At 48.8% G+C, this 16024-nt stretch overlaps 1 protein-coding gene across 10 annotated transcripts in view; it reads left to right on the top strand.

The window, feature by feature from the left end:
• PTK2 (protein tyrosine kinase 2) overlaps positions 1–16024 on the top strand; it is a 188512-nt gene that overhangs the window by 35970 nt on the left and 136518 nt on the right. For all 10 annotated transcript variants that reach the window (XM_083144914.1, XM_083144911.1, XM_083144910.1 and 7 more), the window contains one exon: positions 13162–13188. Coding sequence is in view for 1 of the 10 variants with exons in the window: in XM_083144911.1 (XP_083001037.1) it covers positions 13162–13188 (27 nt within the window). In the remaining 9 variants the exon portion in view is untranslated. Of the gene's footprint in view, positions 1–13161; positions 13189–16024 lie in introns of those variants that run through there.

Here is a 16024-nt window from a genome sequence, read left to right as displayed (position 1 = left end):
GTTTATGAAGTGTATTGTGAATTTTGGCTTAATCTGTGTGGCATTATGTGAATTCTGGCTCAATCCATGTGGCATTATGTGAATTCTGGCTCAATCCATGTGGCATTATGTGAATTTTGTCTCAATCCGTGTGGCATTACTGTATGTGAATTTTGGCTCAATCCATGTGGCATTATGGGAATTTTGGCTCAATCCGTGTGGCATTATGGGAATTTTTTCCCAATCCGTGTGGCATTATGGGAATTTTGGCTCAATCCGTGTGGCATTATGTGCATTTTGGCTCAATCCATGTGGCATTATGTGAATTTTGGCTCAATTCGTATGGCATTTTATGCATTTGGCTCAATCCGTGTGGCATTATGTGAATTTTGACATAATCCATTTGGCATTATGTGAATTTTGGCTCAATCCGTGTGTGTTATTATGTAAATTTTGGCTCAATCCATGTGGCATTATGTGAATTTTGACACAATCCATGTGGCATTATTTGAATTTTGGCTCAATCCATGTGGCATTATGTCAATTTTGGCTCATTCCATTTGGCATCATGTGTAAGGGGCAAGTATAATGGGGTCTAGTATTTTGTTGCATAATGTGTAGAAGTTGTATATGGTGTTGACACGCCCCCTGTTGAGCGGCCACACACCCTTTTCTGGAGCACGCCTTTGGCGCGCGCACAACTACATCCTTCACTTTTGTCGCCATGGTGGGCCTGCGTACTTTAAATGCCAGGGCCTATTTTTAATTCCATTCTCACCCTCTCCTGCCGCTCTCTTAGCATGTACACTGGCACCACTAACACCACCCCTCCCCCACCCAAACCCTTTTTTATCATGGTGCCCCCCCTGTCATTTTATCCTGGATCCGCCCCTGCGTACTGCCCTGTATATATAACACATGGTGGGGATAGGACCCATAACCTCAGCGCTGTGAGGCAGTAATGTAACCATTACACCATCCGTACTGCCCGTATATATAACACATGGTGGGTATCGACCCCATGACCTCAGCGCTGTGAGGCAGTAATGTAACCATTACACCATCCATACTGCTCCGTATATATAACACATGGTGGGGATAGAACCCATGACCTCAGCGCTGTGAGGCAGTAATGCTATAACCATTACACCATCCGTACTGTTCATGTTCTTGCGTGGATTCACCTCCTTGTGGCACCTACTAGTTTGCTGTCCTTGGTCAGGCTGAATGTGCTGGATCATGAGCCCTCTGACTGTTGGACAGTAAGGACACAGTATGTTGGATACACACTCATACCTGGAAAGAGATTGAGGCAGGCCTGGAAAGGACAGATGATTTCAGGGGGGTGGTGCACTTAACAGTTCAGGCTGTTGCTCACCGGGTCTAGGGACCTGGTTTTGATTGGCTGCATACAAGCACCCCTTTGGAATTGATTGGCCCTTCCTCAGTACATGTTTCTGTGCGTGCCTTTTCGTAAGGTTTATTACAATGTGGTGCTGCTGCATTTTGGGCGACTTAAGTGCAAGTCCCTATGGCGCCTTCCTTTCATACAGCTGGCATCCTCAGGTTGGGTCTCCCACGTCCAAAATGTTTGGCAGCAGAAATTTAGGATTTTCCCATATTGGGGAATATTTCCATCCCATAGGGCAGTATTCAATGAAAATATTCACGGCGTGCAGCGAATCCTGTTTAGGATTCGCTGCACAGTAGCCATGTTCCGGAGCCTCGCTGTCCCACTGCTATCCCCGTATTCAACGAGGCAGGGGCTCGCTGCCCCTGACAGCGAGCGTGAACCGCCGCAGGGAGCCTGAGGGCGGCGGCAGGCAGGGAGATGGAAGTGTCCCTGCCTGCCTCAGAACGTATGTGGGGGGGATTACCCTCCCCCCCCCCCCTTTATTACATAGCAATATTATCTGCTGCAGGGTTCTCTCTGGTCTTGGTTCCGTTCTTGGTCCATGCCTGTAGTACCACGTGTTACACGGTCTCTCCCCCAGTAGTCCCGCACCCTCTCCTGTGTGCAGCATGTTCTTGTGATGAGTACGTTATGGTCTCCACAGTGAGTACATAAGGTATGTGCCTGAGGGGCGGCTCGTACTGTATCGTCGGAGGATTGTACTTTTGCTGAAGGGAACAAGCAGATTTAGGGGTTATATCTGTCAGAATCAGACTCTTCTCTGTGATTCCTTATGGATTGCTGCTGCACCTGTGTGGTCTGCCCTCTTGTGGGCAAAAGACTAAATGGCACAATGCACAAGTATACCCTGATAGTCCGTCATACGCGGACCATCGGCCATCCTGGAACACCATTAGAGTGTAAGCTCTTTGGGAAATGGACAACTATAGCCAAAGTCGGAGACAGTAAGCGGCATGGCTGTCTCTTTAATATAATAGCCTGCGCGCCACCGCTACTTTAGAGATGACGTTAAGGGGTACAAGGGGTACAAGCCTGAAGCATGGCAACTGCACTTCTTTGGTGTCCATGTCGACTGTTGGCATTCGGGACAAAAAAAAGGGTAAAAAACCCTGTCGACATTGGGCATGTTGACCCTTTTCATGTGTCAACCTAAGGCATGTAGACCTTCAGTGGTCGACCCAATGTATGTCGAATTTAATTTGGACGACCAAATTACCCATACCCCCCTCAACCATATTCCCCTTCTTGCAACCATCCACCTCATGATGGTTCCTGTGCTGAGCAGGGAGAATCAATTACTGGTATTTGTGCCACCAGGACGCCCGGTTGCCCACACATCAGCCAGTTAGAGTTGTGCCAACTTCTTGTAGTGCTTCCAGACTGGCACATCGCGTCCACCGGGCCTAATGGAATGAAGATGGTTTCTACTGGGGAAACTCCGCAGTATCCATGTCCAGGACCCTGTGTTGTAAAGCTCTTGGTAAATGTAGGATCATTCCTCGTATGACACTTTCTCTGTTGGGGGCCATAGTCTCCTCTTCTCCAGCACATAAAGGTCAGACATGGCAGCCTTAAAAAGAAAAAGAATTAATGTCCATTTCCCTCATTTCAACGCTTATTGGAATAGGCTTCTGTACAGGGCAGCTGAGCTTGTCCGATACACGTAATGCAGAATGCGTTGTGGCTATGACCTCAGTTTTGGCACCAGACCCTCTGAGATGAGCGTGGACAACGGTTCTCCTGATCTACTGATTCATAAATGACAGTTGTGTTATCGGGTTCCTGGCAGCCGGTGACTCACCGAAGCCTGTCCACTCAAATCATCCCGCTCTCCTAATGCGAAGCGCTCCTCCTGACATGTCCGCCTGCAGTATAGAGATCTCCCCAGGAGCGGGAGAGCGAGGTGCGGGCAGAGGATAATTCAGATTTATTCTGCATGGTCCGCTGTCCACATGTCATTGTGTTGGAATTGTTACCTTACTGTGTAACTACAGCCAAGTCTGGGGAATAATGTGATTATGTGACATTTATGGAGAGGCTGCTTTGTGTGCGCGGAGGGTTCTTCAGCTGCATTATTCATTGCTGGCTCATCCTGATGATTAAAGGACCTGTGAACCCAACCGATGTATCCAGCATGTGTCTGAGAGGCAAGTCTGCCGAGCTGTCAGTCACTCTGTGTCTGCTCTGCCGGGGTTACCTGCGGCTGAGGTGCAAGAGCATGGAGGATGGGGTTTCATTACATACAGACGCTGCAAGCCATAAACAGTGGGCCTAATTCAGACCCCATCGTTTCCGATGGTGGGGGTCAGTTTAGACTGACTTCTTTCCAAAGGGGAGAGAAATCATTTGGTCGGCGACAGTCAAATTAATTCTCTCCCGTCGAGTACACGCAGCCTAGTGATCTGGTCTGAATCAGGCCCTGAATTCCATGTCCTAAACCGAATAACAATCGCAATTGTGACTTTATTGTCTACATTTTGGGGAAGTAAAGTACATTTTTATGTCTAGTTTTTTCTCTGCAGTGTAAATACTGGCTGCTTTTGCATGTAGCCCACACATTATAGACTGCAATTTAGATGTCCGTTTGAACACGCTCGACCCAAATCTAACTCTCTGCACATGTTACATCTGCCCCGCCTGCAGCGCAGAATGGTTTTGCTGAATCAGGCCCATGGTTACTGGCAATAATATTCACAAAGCTTTATGTGTACGTGAAAGATCTTGAGCAAGGACACAAGAGCGAGTGAGCACTGCTTCCTAGAGGCTTCCGTCCACCACCCTACAGCCGAAATCCAAAAATCTGCCCTATTTATTATGGTTGGTGTGCGTGACCTTTCGCCCTAAATTCCTTGGGGACTCCGCAGAGAACCGGGCAGCTGCTGTGTGTAATACTGACCCCTATAAACAGCGTCTGTAAGTGTAAAAACGCTGGGTACACTAATATAGATCCTAGATTGGTGATCTGCTCTTGCTGAGGTCTTTGATTACTCGTAGAAGAAAGTGAGGACTTTGAGTGCAGCTGGCAGGCTGTAGTTTAGGTTGCTGCTGTCTCACATTTAGAGGCCGATGTACGAAGCCTTGAAGAGTTAAACTAGAGAGATAAAGTACCTGACTTGTCAATTTACAAACACGGCAGTTAGAGGCTGATTGGTATTTTATCTCTTAACTTTATCACTCTCTAGGCTTAGTACATCCTCCCCCTTGCGTCCGCTTATGTCACACAAGCTGCTGAGCGCAACTGTTTCAAGGGAGGCGATGAAGGGGTCTCAGCTGGTGCATTATGGTCCCGTCGCCCCCTGGGACAGCTTCTGGCTGGACGGTCTCACTTTTTATGAACTGGGGAAACCCTAGACCAGGCTGACGAAGGAGAGTCCTGCCTTTCGTTGCAGCGTAGAGAAATCTGAACCGCCACGGTTGGGTATTTTAATTCATGTGAAATCTCCAGATGCAGAGTGGTGTGTGTTTCCTGTAATATTGAATCATTCCCTAGGGTACTGCCGATACGCTTCTTCCTGTGTGCCAAGCACTCTGTCCACGCGGGCACTGGATAATTCTATTTACAGCAGCCGGTGCCCCACAGTAGATTGCATTTCCAAGCGTCTATAAAATTCGGCAAACAACAGATGCGCTTGCTGTAGTGAAAGTGCGGCTTGCAAGGTCGGTCATCGCAGACGAGCAAATGTCATTACAATAGAAAATGAAATGAAAAGAAAATAAGTGCCCTTTACACCTTGGGCAGGGGGTAGCGTCACGTTCAAGATTTATTGTGCCGTGACCCCCACTGCAGACGGGCTGAAATACATCCACCCCCATCTGCCACTGCAAAGGGGGGGGGGGGGGATCTGCCCGAGTCCAGCAGACCAGTGACGAAGGCCTTTTGTGTGACGGAGATGGAACAAAAGGCATTTTTCTAGTTTTGAGCTCAGGAAGTGGCCAGCAGCAGCGCAGACAGCTCCTCAGTGTTTCTGGGGAAATCTGAACGGACTTAAATGCCGGCCAAGCACTTGGATCCGGAAGACCGAAGCCGCAGCAACCGGGCCTTGCTGGAGATATTCCTTAAGAAAAGACTGTACATGGAAAGGGCCCCCCATGGTAAGAGATGTTGGAAAAGAGACCCTTTTATTTATGGGACCATTAGTCGTTTATACAAGGACTAATATTTGCGAACAGTCTGTAAAGTTCCAGTTTTGTTGATGTTGGCATTTAATTATAGATCTGTTACTGTATACGATGGCTCCAACTCGCTGTACATAACCAAGCTGCTGTTTTTGTATTTGGTGCATAGTACAGTTACGCGCACATTACCAAGTAACCTACGGTCAGTAGAGCCGCACACTACGCCTAGTAATCAGTCAGTACATTTTTATTACTCCTATCTGTTTTTTAAATTCTGTTGCGCATTAGCTAATATATAATTTTGGGATTGATTGATCTTTAATATCATGGACTTGGTGTCATTGTAGCGATTGTGAGTTTTAGGCACATCCGGGATAAATTCGGAGCTTAGGTTGTGGTCTATTGTTTCTCTGGGAACCTAATTCTTAATTAACAGACTCTGGTTTGAATTACGACAAAGGGTCGCAGGGTCTCTATTGAGAACTCAGGTAGTTGTTCCTTTGTGCGCACTGAATGCTACTCCCTCCCCTGTTCCCCAATCTGTCCCTGGTAGGAGATGCCGTGTCTTTTGTGTGCTGGGACGGTAAGGAAGATGACTCCGCTACCATTGACGGAGGAGTCTCTGTGTCCCAGTGCTTAGTTGTGTATTCACGCATTGTCCACAAACAACTTTGAGGGATGCATGTCCTTGTATATTCGCTATCATTCTAGTTGCTGAATTATTACGCAGATGGCAATACAGGGGCTTGTACATAACCTAATGCTGTATCCATGTTTATTTTCTTTTATTTATTTTTGCAAACAAACATGTCCGATTTTTACTATTCATGCTGTAAATGAATAAAAAACATTGGCTTGTAAATGTGCATTAGATTGTAAGCTTTGTGGGACAGCGTTTTATCCCAGAAACTCTTAAGTTAAAGGGATTGGTGGAAATCCTGCCACCCTCACCTTTTTTGTGTCTCCCCCCCCCCCCACTTGACGATTAGGGACCATTGTAGTAGTTTAGTTCCATTAGTCATTTTATCTCGCCCCGTATTACTGGTTACAGGTGTATGGGCAGAACTTGCCTCCTAGGTGAAGGGGCAGATCGTATGGAGACTGCCTGGGTCCATAGCTACTGGAACTGGAGTGGTGTTGGTAATATAGCGCTGTATTGGACTGATCCAGCGACAAACGGCTTCCATCAATAGAACGGTTCTCTTAAGGAATAAGCTTCTGTATTTGGATGCTGATCTCTCTCTAGGCAGTATGGACCTCTTCTCCAGTTTGGAACAGATACAGGTGTAAGTTTACACTGGGATAGGTTGTAATGCCAGGGGTTCAAGCATGCAGAGCAAATACTGCCCCCTACTGCCTGAAGCGTACACACACACAGGGCCGGTGCAAGGCACCGGAGCGCCCCAGGCGAGTCGGGGTGGGGGCGCCCCGGTGCCGGGGGGGGGGGGGGGTGTACCTGTCCTGCGGCTGTGTATATAAAGCTTGCGGCGGTGGCGGCAGCGGGGGGTCCCCGCAGTCAAGAAATAACAAGCGCTATCAGCCTGGCTACGCGGAAGCGCTTCTGTTGTGAAAACACTGGCCGCACGGCGCACGCTGATTGGCTGAATCTCAGCCAATCAGCATGCGGCCAGTGTTTCCACAACAGAAGCGCTTCCGCGTAGCCAGGCGGATAGCGCTCGTTATTTCTTGACTGCAGGGACCCCCCGCTGCCGCCACCGCCGCAAGCTTTATATACACAGCCGCAGGACAGGCACCCCCGCGGCACGGGGGGGGGAGGGGGGGGGAGCGAAATGCCGCCCTCCAGTGGCCGGCGCCCTAGGCAAATGCCTAGATTTGCCTAGTGGTGGCGCCGGCCCTGCACACACACACACACACACACACACACACACACACTCTGCGCAGTTGTTTGTACACTGCAATTAGATGTTGGAATAGGATCTATTCCCCTTCCATCTTAATCTGTTGTATTTAAAATGGGCCCCCATGCACCTAAGACCCCCATACACTAAAACGATTTCATTTGAGTTTGATGTTGTGGGCCGCTGTATCGTTTGTAAAGTGGCGAATCGTATGTGTTTTCCATCTGAACCGGGGTCCCGTGAGTGTCTGATAAAAGCCCCTGGATCGGTCGTACTTCACCATTGATCCGAATCGGATGAAAAAAGGAGTGGTGTCTGTGTATGGAATATATATCGCTGGAAGTTTGACGTTCCCAGTCCCTCTCGTCACCTAATCCAGCCCATTCGATATATCTTATGGTAAATTGTATACCATAAGATATCTAAGGATATTTTTATCTGGTTTGTTCAATCGTGTGAGATATATCTTATGCGAAAAAGACACCAAAGTACAAAATCGGATGGAATCACTCCTGGGAAGGTCCAGGGGGGAGGTCAAGGGAAATTCCATCCAACTTCAGGGTCAGACATATCGTTGTAGTGTATGGGGCCCTTAAGTGTTGCGTGGATGCAGGGTTAAGGCCCCCATACACTGTGCACGATTTCACCGATTCGGGTGAAATTGGCCCAAATCGCACATGTAGACATCCCATCCGACCGGATGCGTGGCCCAGTGCGCATCGGATCGGAGTCGGGATGTCCTAAATCTTATGTGCAGCCGGAGCCGGGCGGGGGATGCCTACTACTAGAGAGCTTGGATGTGAGCAGCTGGGCAGGGGAAGCCACTGTTGGGCATCCCACGAGTAGCGGGAGAACTTAAAAGAAAAAAAAGCGCATACAAATGAATAGGAAGCCATTGATTGGCTGAGACCTCTCTCAGCCAATCAGTGGCTGCACATTCATTTGCATGGGCTGTGTTGATTGGCTGCACATTCATTTGCATGGGCTGTGTTTTTTTTAATTTTTTATAAAGTGCTCCCACCGCTGGCGCACTGACCGGCAGCGGCTTACCCTGCCCGGCTCCCTGGTTGGTTCCCTGCGTCGCCCCTTCCCCCTGCACCCGGCTCTCTGGTCATGGGAATCCCCCCCTCCTGTCATCCCCTGGTCCCCTCGCCGGCATCCACCGTCCCCCTGCTCCCTCTGCCTGCAGCTCACCAGGAGCGATTGATCACATGCAAAACTTGACACATGAAGTACCTATGCGCATGTGATCCCTCCCGGGGAGCTGCCGGATCAATTCGGTCCAACTTGTCCTAAAAAAAAATCCTACATATTGAAAGGTTAACAAAAAAAAGTCTTGGAAAATGCAGTTTATTAAGTTTAGTACATCCTGTTAAAGCGCATGGAATACATTTTCTTTTGGAAATCGTCTATCCTTGGTGTAAAGTCATTTTCAGACCATTACTGGTCCTTGGCCGATGTTTTTTCACCTCTACTATCAGATGGCCCCGTTGGCTGGGTAGAAGGCTTTCATAAAGCTGGTGAGAATTGTTCTCCACCCAATAATGATAATTCAACTTGTTAACATAGCCAAACTAATGAAAGCGAATTTGTGAGGACGTTTCGGCGATGACACCGGAAGTGACCCGCCGCGTGATGCAGTACTTCAGAAATCCCCTGCAAATGTGTATCCTGAATAAAGGCCGCGATCTGGGCAATGTAATGTTATCAGTATGCCAGTCATTCCCCACACACATCGAGCTCTGCGCTGTTACCAGCATGAATTATTCTGCCTCCGTATGCGGATCAGCGATGTGTGATGTGTGCGTTCGCTGACTAATTCCGTTTTGTAGTGTGATGTGTGTAATATGTACTCATTAGGTGGCCTGAGTTTCATAGTGTGCTGATTTCTTTTTTTGTTTTTACCTCTTTAAATTGTATAACGAAGTAGGCGTATGGCTGAATTGTTTTTTTTTTGGGCACGTGAAAGTAAGCGTTGTACTATGTTTTTATGTATGACATAAAGGGGTATATTCAATGGATGTCTGGTCCATTCTGAAATTCTTTTGATGGAATGGATCCGGCGTCCATTATTCAATGCAGTGGCCAAATCCGAATGTCTGATTTGGCCGCTGATTGATGCTCAACCGGCCGACGCGGGGACCAGGTGAACACAGTTGCTGCAGGATTGCCTGGGAGGCGGCCGGAATGGGGTCAGCTGAGCTGCTGTCATCCGGCCCTGCGGCAGGACAGGTGAGCGTAGCAGGTGGGTATGGGAGGCGGCAAGAGGATGCGGGAGGCAGCGGACAGGAGGACGGCACCTGGTACTGCTCGCCCGGCGCTGTCCTCCCTACCTCAACCCGATATCGTTTCATGTCAGATTGAGGTTGATGGATTGCTTTTGGCTATTCCGCCAATTCACCTGAACATTCCGACCTGCCATAAAAAAAAAAAAAACGGCTAGCACTGACTAGGTCGGAACCCCGTGTCGAAAACTGACGTCTTTTCGGCAAGACCGCAGTTTCTACATCAATTTGAATATACCCCAAGCTGTTTATGTCCATAGTTATTAATAGTGTAATACTCCTGTGTGTATAAAATGATAGCATTGAGATGTATTGTCTGTTTTCAGTCCTTGCATGTTCCTTTTGTTGTTTTTCAGATTAGCTATTTTATAGAATATTATTTTTGCTCCAGTCGTCCTTGTGGTGAGAAGCTGGGTACACACCTGGGCCTCAGCGAGCCAAAATCTTTCTTATAAATAACATAAAGCATAAAAATGTTTTCCCTTTATGTATGTAAATGTCACTGCCCCTGTCACATGCAGCCCTGTCCTCACTGACACATCACTCATCTCCTGATATACTCTGTGCTGCTGGGGACCCTGCTCCTCCTACTATATAACTATCAGTCTGTGGCTTTCGTCTGCACCCATTCCCCTCCTCACATCATGTCACTGCCCCTGTCACATGCAGTCCTGTCCTCACTGACACATCACTCATCTCCTGATACACTCTGTGCTGCTGGGGACCCTGCTCCTCCCACTATATAACTCTCAGTCTGTGGCTTCCTGCTGCCCCCATTCCCCTCCTCACATCATGTCACTGCCCCTGTTACATGCAGCCCTGTCCTCACTAACACATCCCTCATCTCCTGATATACTCTGTGCTGCTGGGGACCCTGCTCCTCCCACTATATAACTCTCAGTCTGTGGCTTCCTGCTGCCCCCATTCCCTCCTCACATCATGTCACTGCCCCTGTCACATGTAGTCCTGTCCTCACTGACACATCACTCATCTCCTGATATACTCTGTGCTGCTGGGGACCCTGCTCCTCCCCTATATAACTCTCAGTCTGTGGCTTCCTGCTGCCCCCATTCCCCTCCTCACATCATGTCACTGCCCCTGTCACATGCAGTCCTGTCCTCACTGACACATCACTCATCTCCTGATATACTCTGTGCTGCTGGGGACCCTGCTCCTCCCACTATATAACCCTCAGTCTGTGGCTTCCCGCTGCCTCCATTCCCCTCCTCACATCATGTCACTGCCCTGTCACACGAAGCCCTGTCCTCACTGACACATCCCTCATCTCCTGATATACTCTGTGCTGCTGGGGACCCTGCTCCTCCCACTATATAACTCTCAGTATGTGGCTTCCTGCTGCCTCCATTCCCCTCCTCACATCATGTCACTGTCCCTGTCACATGCAGCCTGTCCTCACTGACACATCACTCATCTCCTGATATACTCTGTGCTGCTGGGGACCCTGCTCCTCCCACTATATAACTCTCAGACTGTGGCTTCCTGCTGCCTCCATTCCCCTCCTCACATCATGTCACTGCCCCTGTCACATGCAGCCCTGTCCTCACTGACACATCACTCATCTCCTGATATACTCTGTACTGCTGGGGACCCTGCTCCTCCCACTATATAACTCTCAGTATGTGGCTTCCTGCTGCCTCCATTACCCTCCTCACATCATGTCACTGCCCCTGTCACATGCAGCCCTGTCCTCACTGACACATCCCTCATCTCCTGATATACTCTGTGCTGCTGGGGACCCTGCCCCTCCCACTATATAACTCTCAGTCTGTGGCTTCCTGCTACCCCCGTTCTCTCACATCATGTCACTGCCCCTGTCACATGCAGCCCTGTCCTCACTGACACATCTCTCATCTCCTGATATACTCTGTGCTGCTGGGGACCCTGCCCCTCCCACTATATAACTCTCAGTCTGTGGCTTCCTGCTGCCTCCATTCCCCTCCTCACACCATGTCACTGCCCCGTCACATGCAGCCCTGTCCTCACTGACACATCTCTCATCTCCTGATATACTCTGTGCTGCTGGGGACCCTGCCCCTCCCACTATATAACTCTCAGTCTGTGGCTTCCTGCTACCCCCGTTCTCTCACACCATGTCACTGCCCCGTCACATGCAGCCCTGTCCTCACTGACCTGATCGCATGCATGGAACAGTCACACCAGATCACTAGGTTATTGTGTATAGTGATAGCAGCGTGTTAATGTTAGGTCAGCCATGTGCATGATGTGGTTTCTATCAGTTTCCTTTTATTAGACTTTTTATTATTTGATGTTCTATTACTGATGACATCATTCCCCCGACTCCCCCATTATCTCTGATTGCAATCTGCAGCTATTGAAGTGATAAATAAGAGCTGATCTGTGCCCATCACTGACATCTCTCATTCAGCCCCCGGTCACAGCTGAACCTAACCCCTTATTACCCAGCTGTATTGCCAGTGTGCTGATGCTTATTTCTATATAGCTATATCTCTATCCTGTGTACACCATACATTGCAGTCAATAGACTGTACACGAGGCAGAGACATATAAAGTCCTGAGCTACTCTGTGCTGCTGTGTAAACCTCTTACTTTGAAGGTGCCCATAACTAATGCGAGGTATCGCATGCAATACCCGCTGCGGAGCCGGTAGATGGCTGAGGGATCTGACAAATCCTTAGTGCAGCCCTTGTGATTTCCGGCTCTGATCAGATGCGCACGGAACCGCGGATCGGAATAGGAGGTTAGGCACATGCGATTTGACACTTTTCACCCGAATTTCTTGGGCCGATGCGTCGGAATCGGGTGATGAGTGCACAAATAGAGTAAGTGTATGGTCCCGACAGTCGGGATCCCGACAAGCATTCACCCGACGTCGGGATCCTGACTGTCAAAACACAGACAGCCGGGTTCCCGACTATTCCCGCTATTTTACCTCGTGTGGGTCCACGACCCCCATAGTGGGAGAATAGAATAGGTGGCGAGCTTAGCGAGCCACTGTACCCGCAGCGTGGTTAGCGTAGCGAGCCACCGTGCCCGCAAGGGTCTTTGTTGCGTTCGCCATGCTGGGTCCGGATCCCGACTGTCGGACCCCTATACCACACCCATATGCAGGGAGGTCGGACGTGATCTTATGTGCTGACTGTCCGACCTGCCTGATCCGGTCCGATGCGCACGAGACCGCGCATCGGATTGGATCAGATGTCACACACCTGCGATTTTGTGCCGATTTCACCCGGTTCTAGGCCCAAAGTGCCGAAATCGGCCAAAAATCGCATAGTGTATGGGGCCTTTAGCTAAATCAGTTGGCCTTTTGAAAGGGTGAATGAGATTTTAGGACAGAGACTAATTGGTAGAATAATTCACAATGTGCACATGTATAATGTTACCGCTGGGAAGGGCATATTAGGGTAACAGTTCCGTAAATGTCAGATTTGCCTTGGAACCCAACATGCGTTTTGAACTTTTTTGATTCTCATCATTGACCTTGGTTATTCTCTTTGTTTTGCAGATATTTCCAGGCTTTCATTCCTACCGGGTGAGTGTTTAATGTTTCCTACTGTAGCAATCTGTTCCTTAGAGCAGAAAATGCAGATGCTTTAATACAAAACATTATGCAAATATTATTTCCTGTTTAACAAGAAGGTAACACAGCCGGGTGTGGTATGGGACTACGACTGTCGGGAACCCGTCCGGCACCCACACAGCCTGCTATGGACCTATCCGCAGTCTGGGGGGGAAGTGGAGATTTTATTACATTGCTACATTTTAGAACCTGATTCTAGCACTTGACTGGACTGGTGTTGGTTATTATAACGTATAGCAGGGTTGGCCAAACTGTGGCCCTCCAGCTGTTGTGAAACTACACATCCCAGCATGCCTTGCCATAGTCTTAATGTCCATTGTCCATACACACTGGGTGACTATGCCCAGTGTGTATGGACAGCGATGATCTCCCCCCCCAACAGCTCACGTTTTTCAGGTCTCCACACAGAATCAGAAGTGAAATAATTAGCCCCACGTATGATCTTCTAAAATATGTCAGTGAATGAGTGCATCTGTGCACCTGCCGGGTGAGCTGGAAACCGTGAACTGTTGGGGCATCCTGAGGACCGAGGTTGGGAACCACTGGGGTGTATATAGTCTCAGAGCCTCAGCGTTGTTGCCCCCTCATCCCATACACTGAACCGTGTCCATAGGGGGGTGGGGATAGGGTGAAAGAACACACCCACACTCACCTGACCATAGGGGGTGGGGATAGGGTGAAAGAACACACCCACACTCACCTGACCATAGGGGGGTGGGGATAGGGTGAAAGAACACACCCACACTCACCTGACCATAGGGGGGTGGGGATAGGGTGAAAGAACACACCCACACTCACCTGACCATAGGGGGGTGGGGATAGGGTGAAAGAACACACCCGCACTCACCTGACCATAGGGGGGTGGGGATAGGGTGAAAGAACACACCCACACTCACCTGACCATAGGGGGGTGGGGATAGGGTGAAAGAACACACCCACACTCACCTGACCATAGGGGGGTGGGGATAGGGTGAAAGAACACACCCACACTCACCTGACCATAGGGGGTGGGGATAGGGTGAAAGAACACACCCACACTCACCTGACCATAGGGGGGTGGGGATAGGGTGAAAGAACACACCCACACTCACCTGACCATAGGGGGGTGGGGATAGGGTGAAAGAACACACCCACACTCACCTGACTGCTTTAAAATGCAGTAGTTTGCTTTCTGTTTTGTAATATTCTGTGTTTAAGAATGGTTCAGTCTGATGCTTGTGTACCTGCTAATTAGTATTTTAACTGACTGTGTTTTAGGAACTTCTTTTTTTAATACAGCACATGCTGAATCCTTTATTGATGGGATAACAGGGAAGTTTTTTTTTTTTTTTAATGGATCCAAGTCAGTGACTTGTGGTGTGTCAGAGTTTTGCCAAAATATGACATTGTTCACGGTGTAACATCCTGAATATTTTTCTGCATGCTTCGGTATTCCGGGACTGGAAAGACTGATCACTGTTGTGTAGCATACTGAAGTATAATTGCTGAGTGACTGATTAGGGCTGTACAGTGACAGTAACTGAGATGTGTGAGCATTTTCACACTGTTTTCACCTTTTTAAAAGTTCATACACACTGGGCGATATTGCCCAGCATGTATGGTGTCCGATGATGGGGAAAATCACTGGCCGAGGGTGGGCGGCGTGCCATAGCTGGACGCTTCCTGCCTGGCACCTGCCACTAACAGTTCCGTGGCGTTCACCGCTGCCCGCCCCTGCACATAGGTATGTGCCAGCTTCACTGCTGGCACACGCCTACGAATCGGACCCAATATATTGCGGGTGCCAAAAAGCACCCACGATGTGCCGCTGATGGGCCTAATCCGATAGATTTTATGTGCAGCCGGGTCAATCTTTAAGGTCTGAGATTCACACCGCCATGAGCACAACCGAATATGGCGGAAGTCAGCTGACCTTGCGAATCCAGAAGCCGCCGCTGGAGCTGCAGGACCTGGCAAACTAGGAGAGTTCCTACTTGACCACCCAAACATTTCTGGAATTCTAATCCTGTTGCGTCATTGAAGACGTAATGCACGTCTACAATACGAATGTCTACTAACTGTATTTGTACGGCTGTAATTGGAAGACCTGGATCTGATAAAGGTTGGGATGAGGTAGGGGGGGGGGGGGGGGGGGAGGGACCTTATACCAGCCGCCCAGTCAGGCAGCGATTCCTCTGCATATTGGGCCTTAAATAAAATTCTAGGTGTTAATCCATATGACAGCGAGTACAGATGCCTTTAAGCATTAACAAGTGTAAGAACCTCTGGGACAAAGAAACTCTTATCTATACCTCCGCTGGTAAGATCTGCCAGGCTCCAGGCTGCTGAGCAAACCGGATTGTCCATGTCTGCTGCAAGAAAGACGGAACCTGCTGAAACAGAGGCTGCATTTATATTGTTGAGGTGCTATAAAGTCATTGCGGTGGTTGCAGGTTTTCCCAGTTACTGATGCTGCAACTTCCTGGCTGTCAGAAAACATCTCTAAATCTAAACTGCAGCCCCCCCCCCCCAAATCTAAGTCTTTTACATCTGCCCCACCTGCAGTGCAGCATGATTTTGTCTATTTTGAGAACAAATTTGTCCTGCAATCAGGCCTGAATTGGCCCCATAGTTCTAACTATATTCTATAAATGTCCCCCTTTTGCCAGGTTGTGGGACGTTCGGATGACATCGTACAATATCAGTATGGAGCTTTACTGCGCGCTACTATTCTTGTGTTTTTAATGAATGGTCCTGAATATTTTGGCACAGACATGCACCTAAAACTTCAGGAACTGTTTCTTCTATA

Source organism: Crinia signifera, chromosome 5 (genome assembly GCF_055691185.1).
Source record: "Crinia signifera chromosome 5, ASM5569118v1, whole genome shotgun sequence".
NCBI classification, from domain to species: Eukaryota; Metazoa; Chordata; class Amphibia; order Anura; family Myobatrachidae; genus Crinia; species Crinia signifera.
This window is presented reverse-complemented; position numbering and strand designations above follow the sequence as displayed.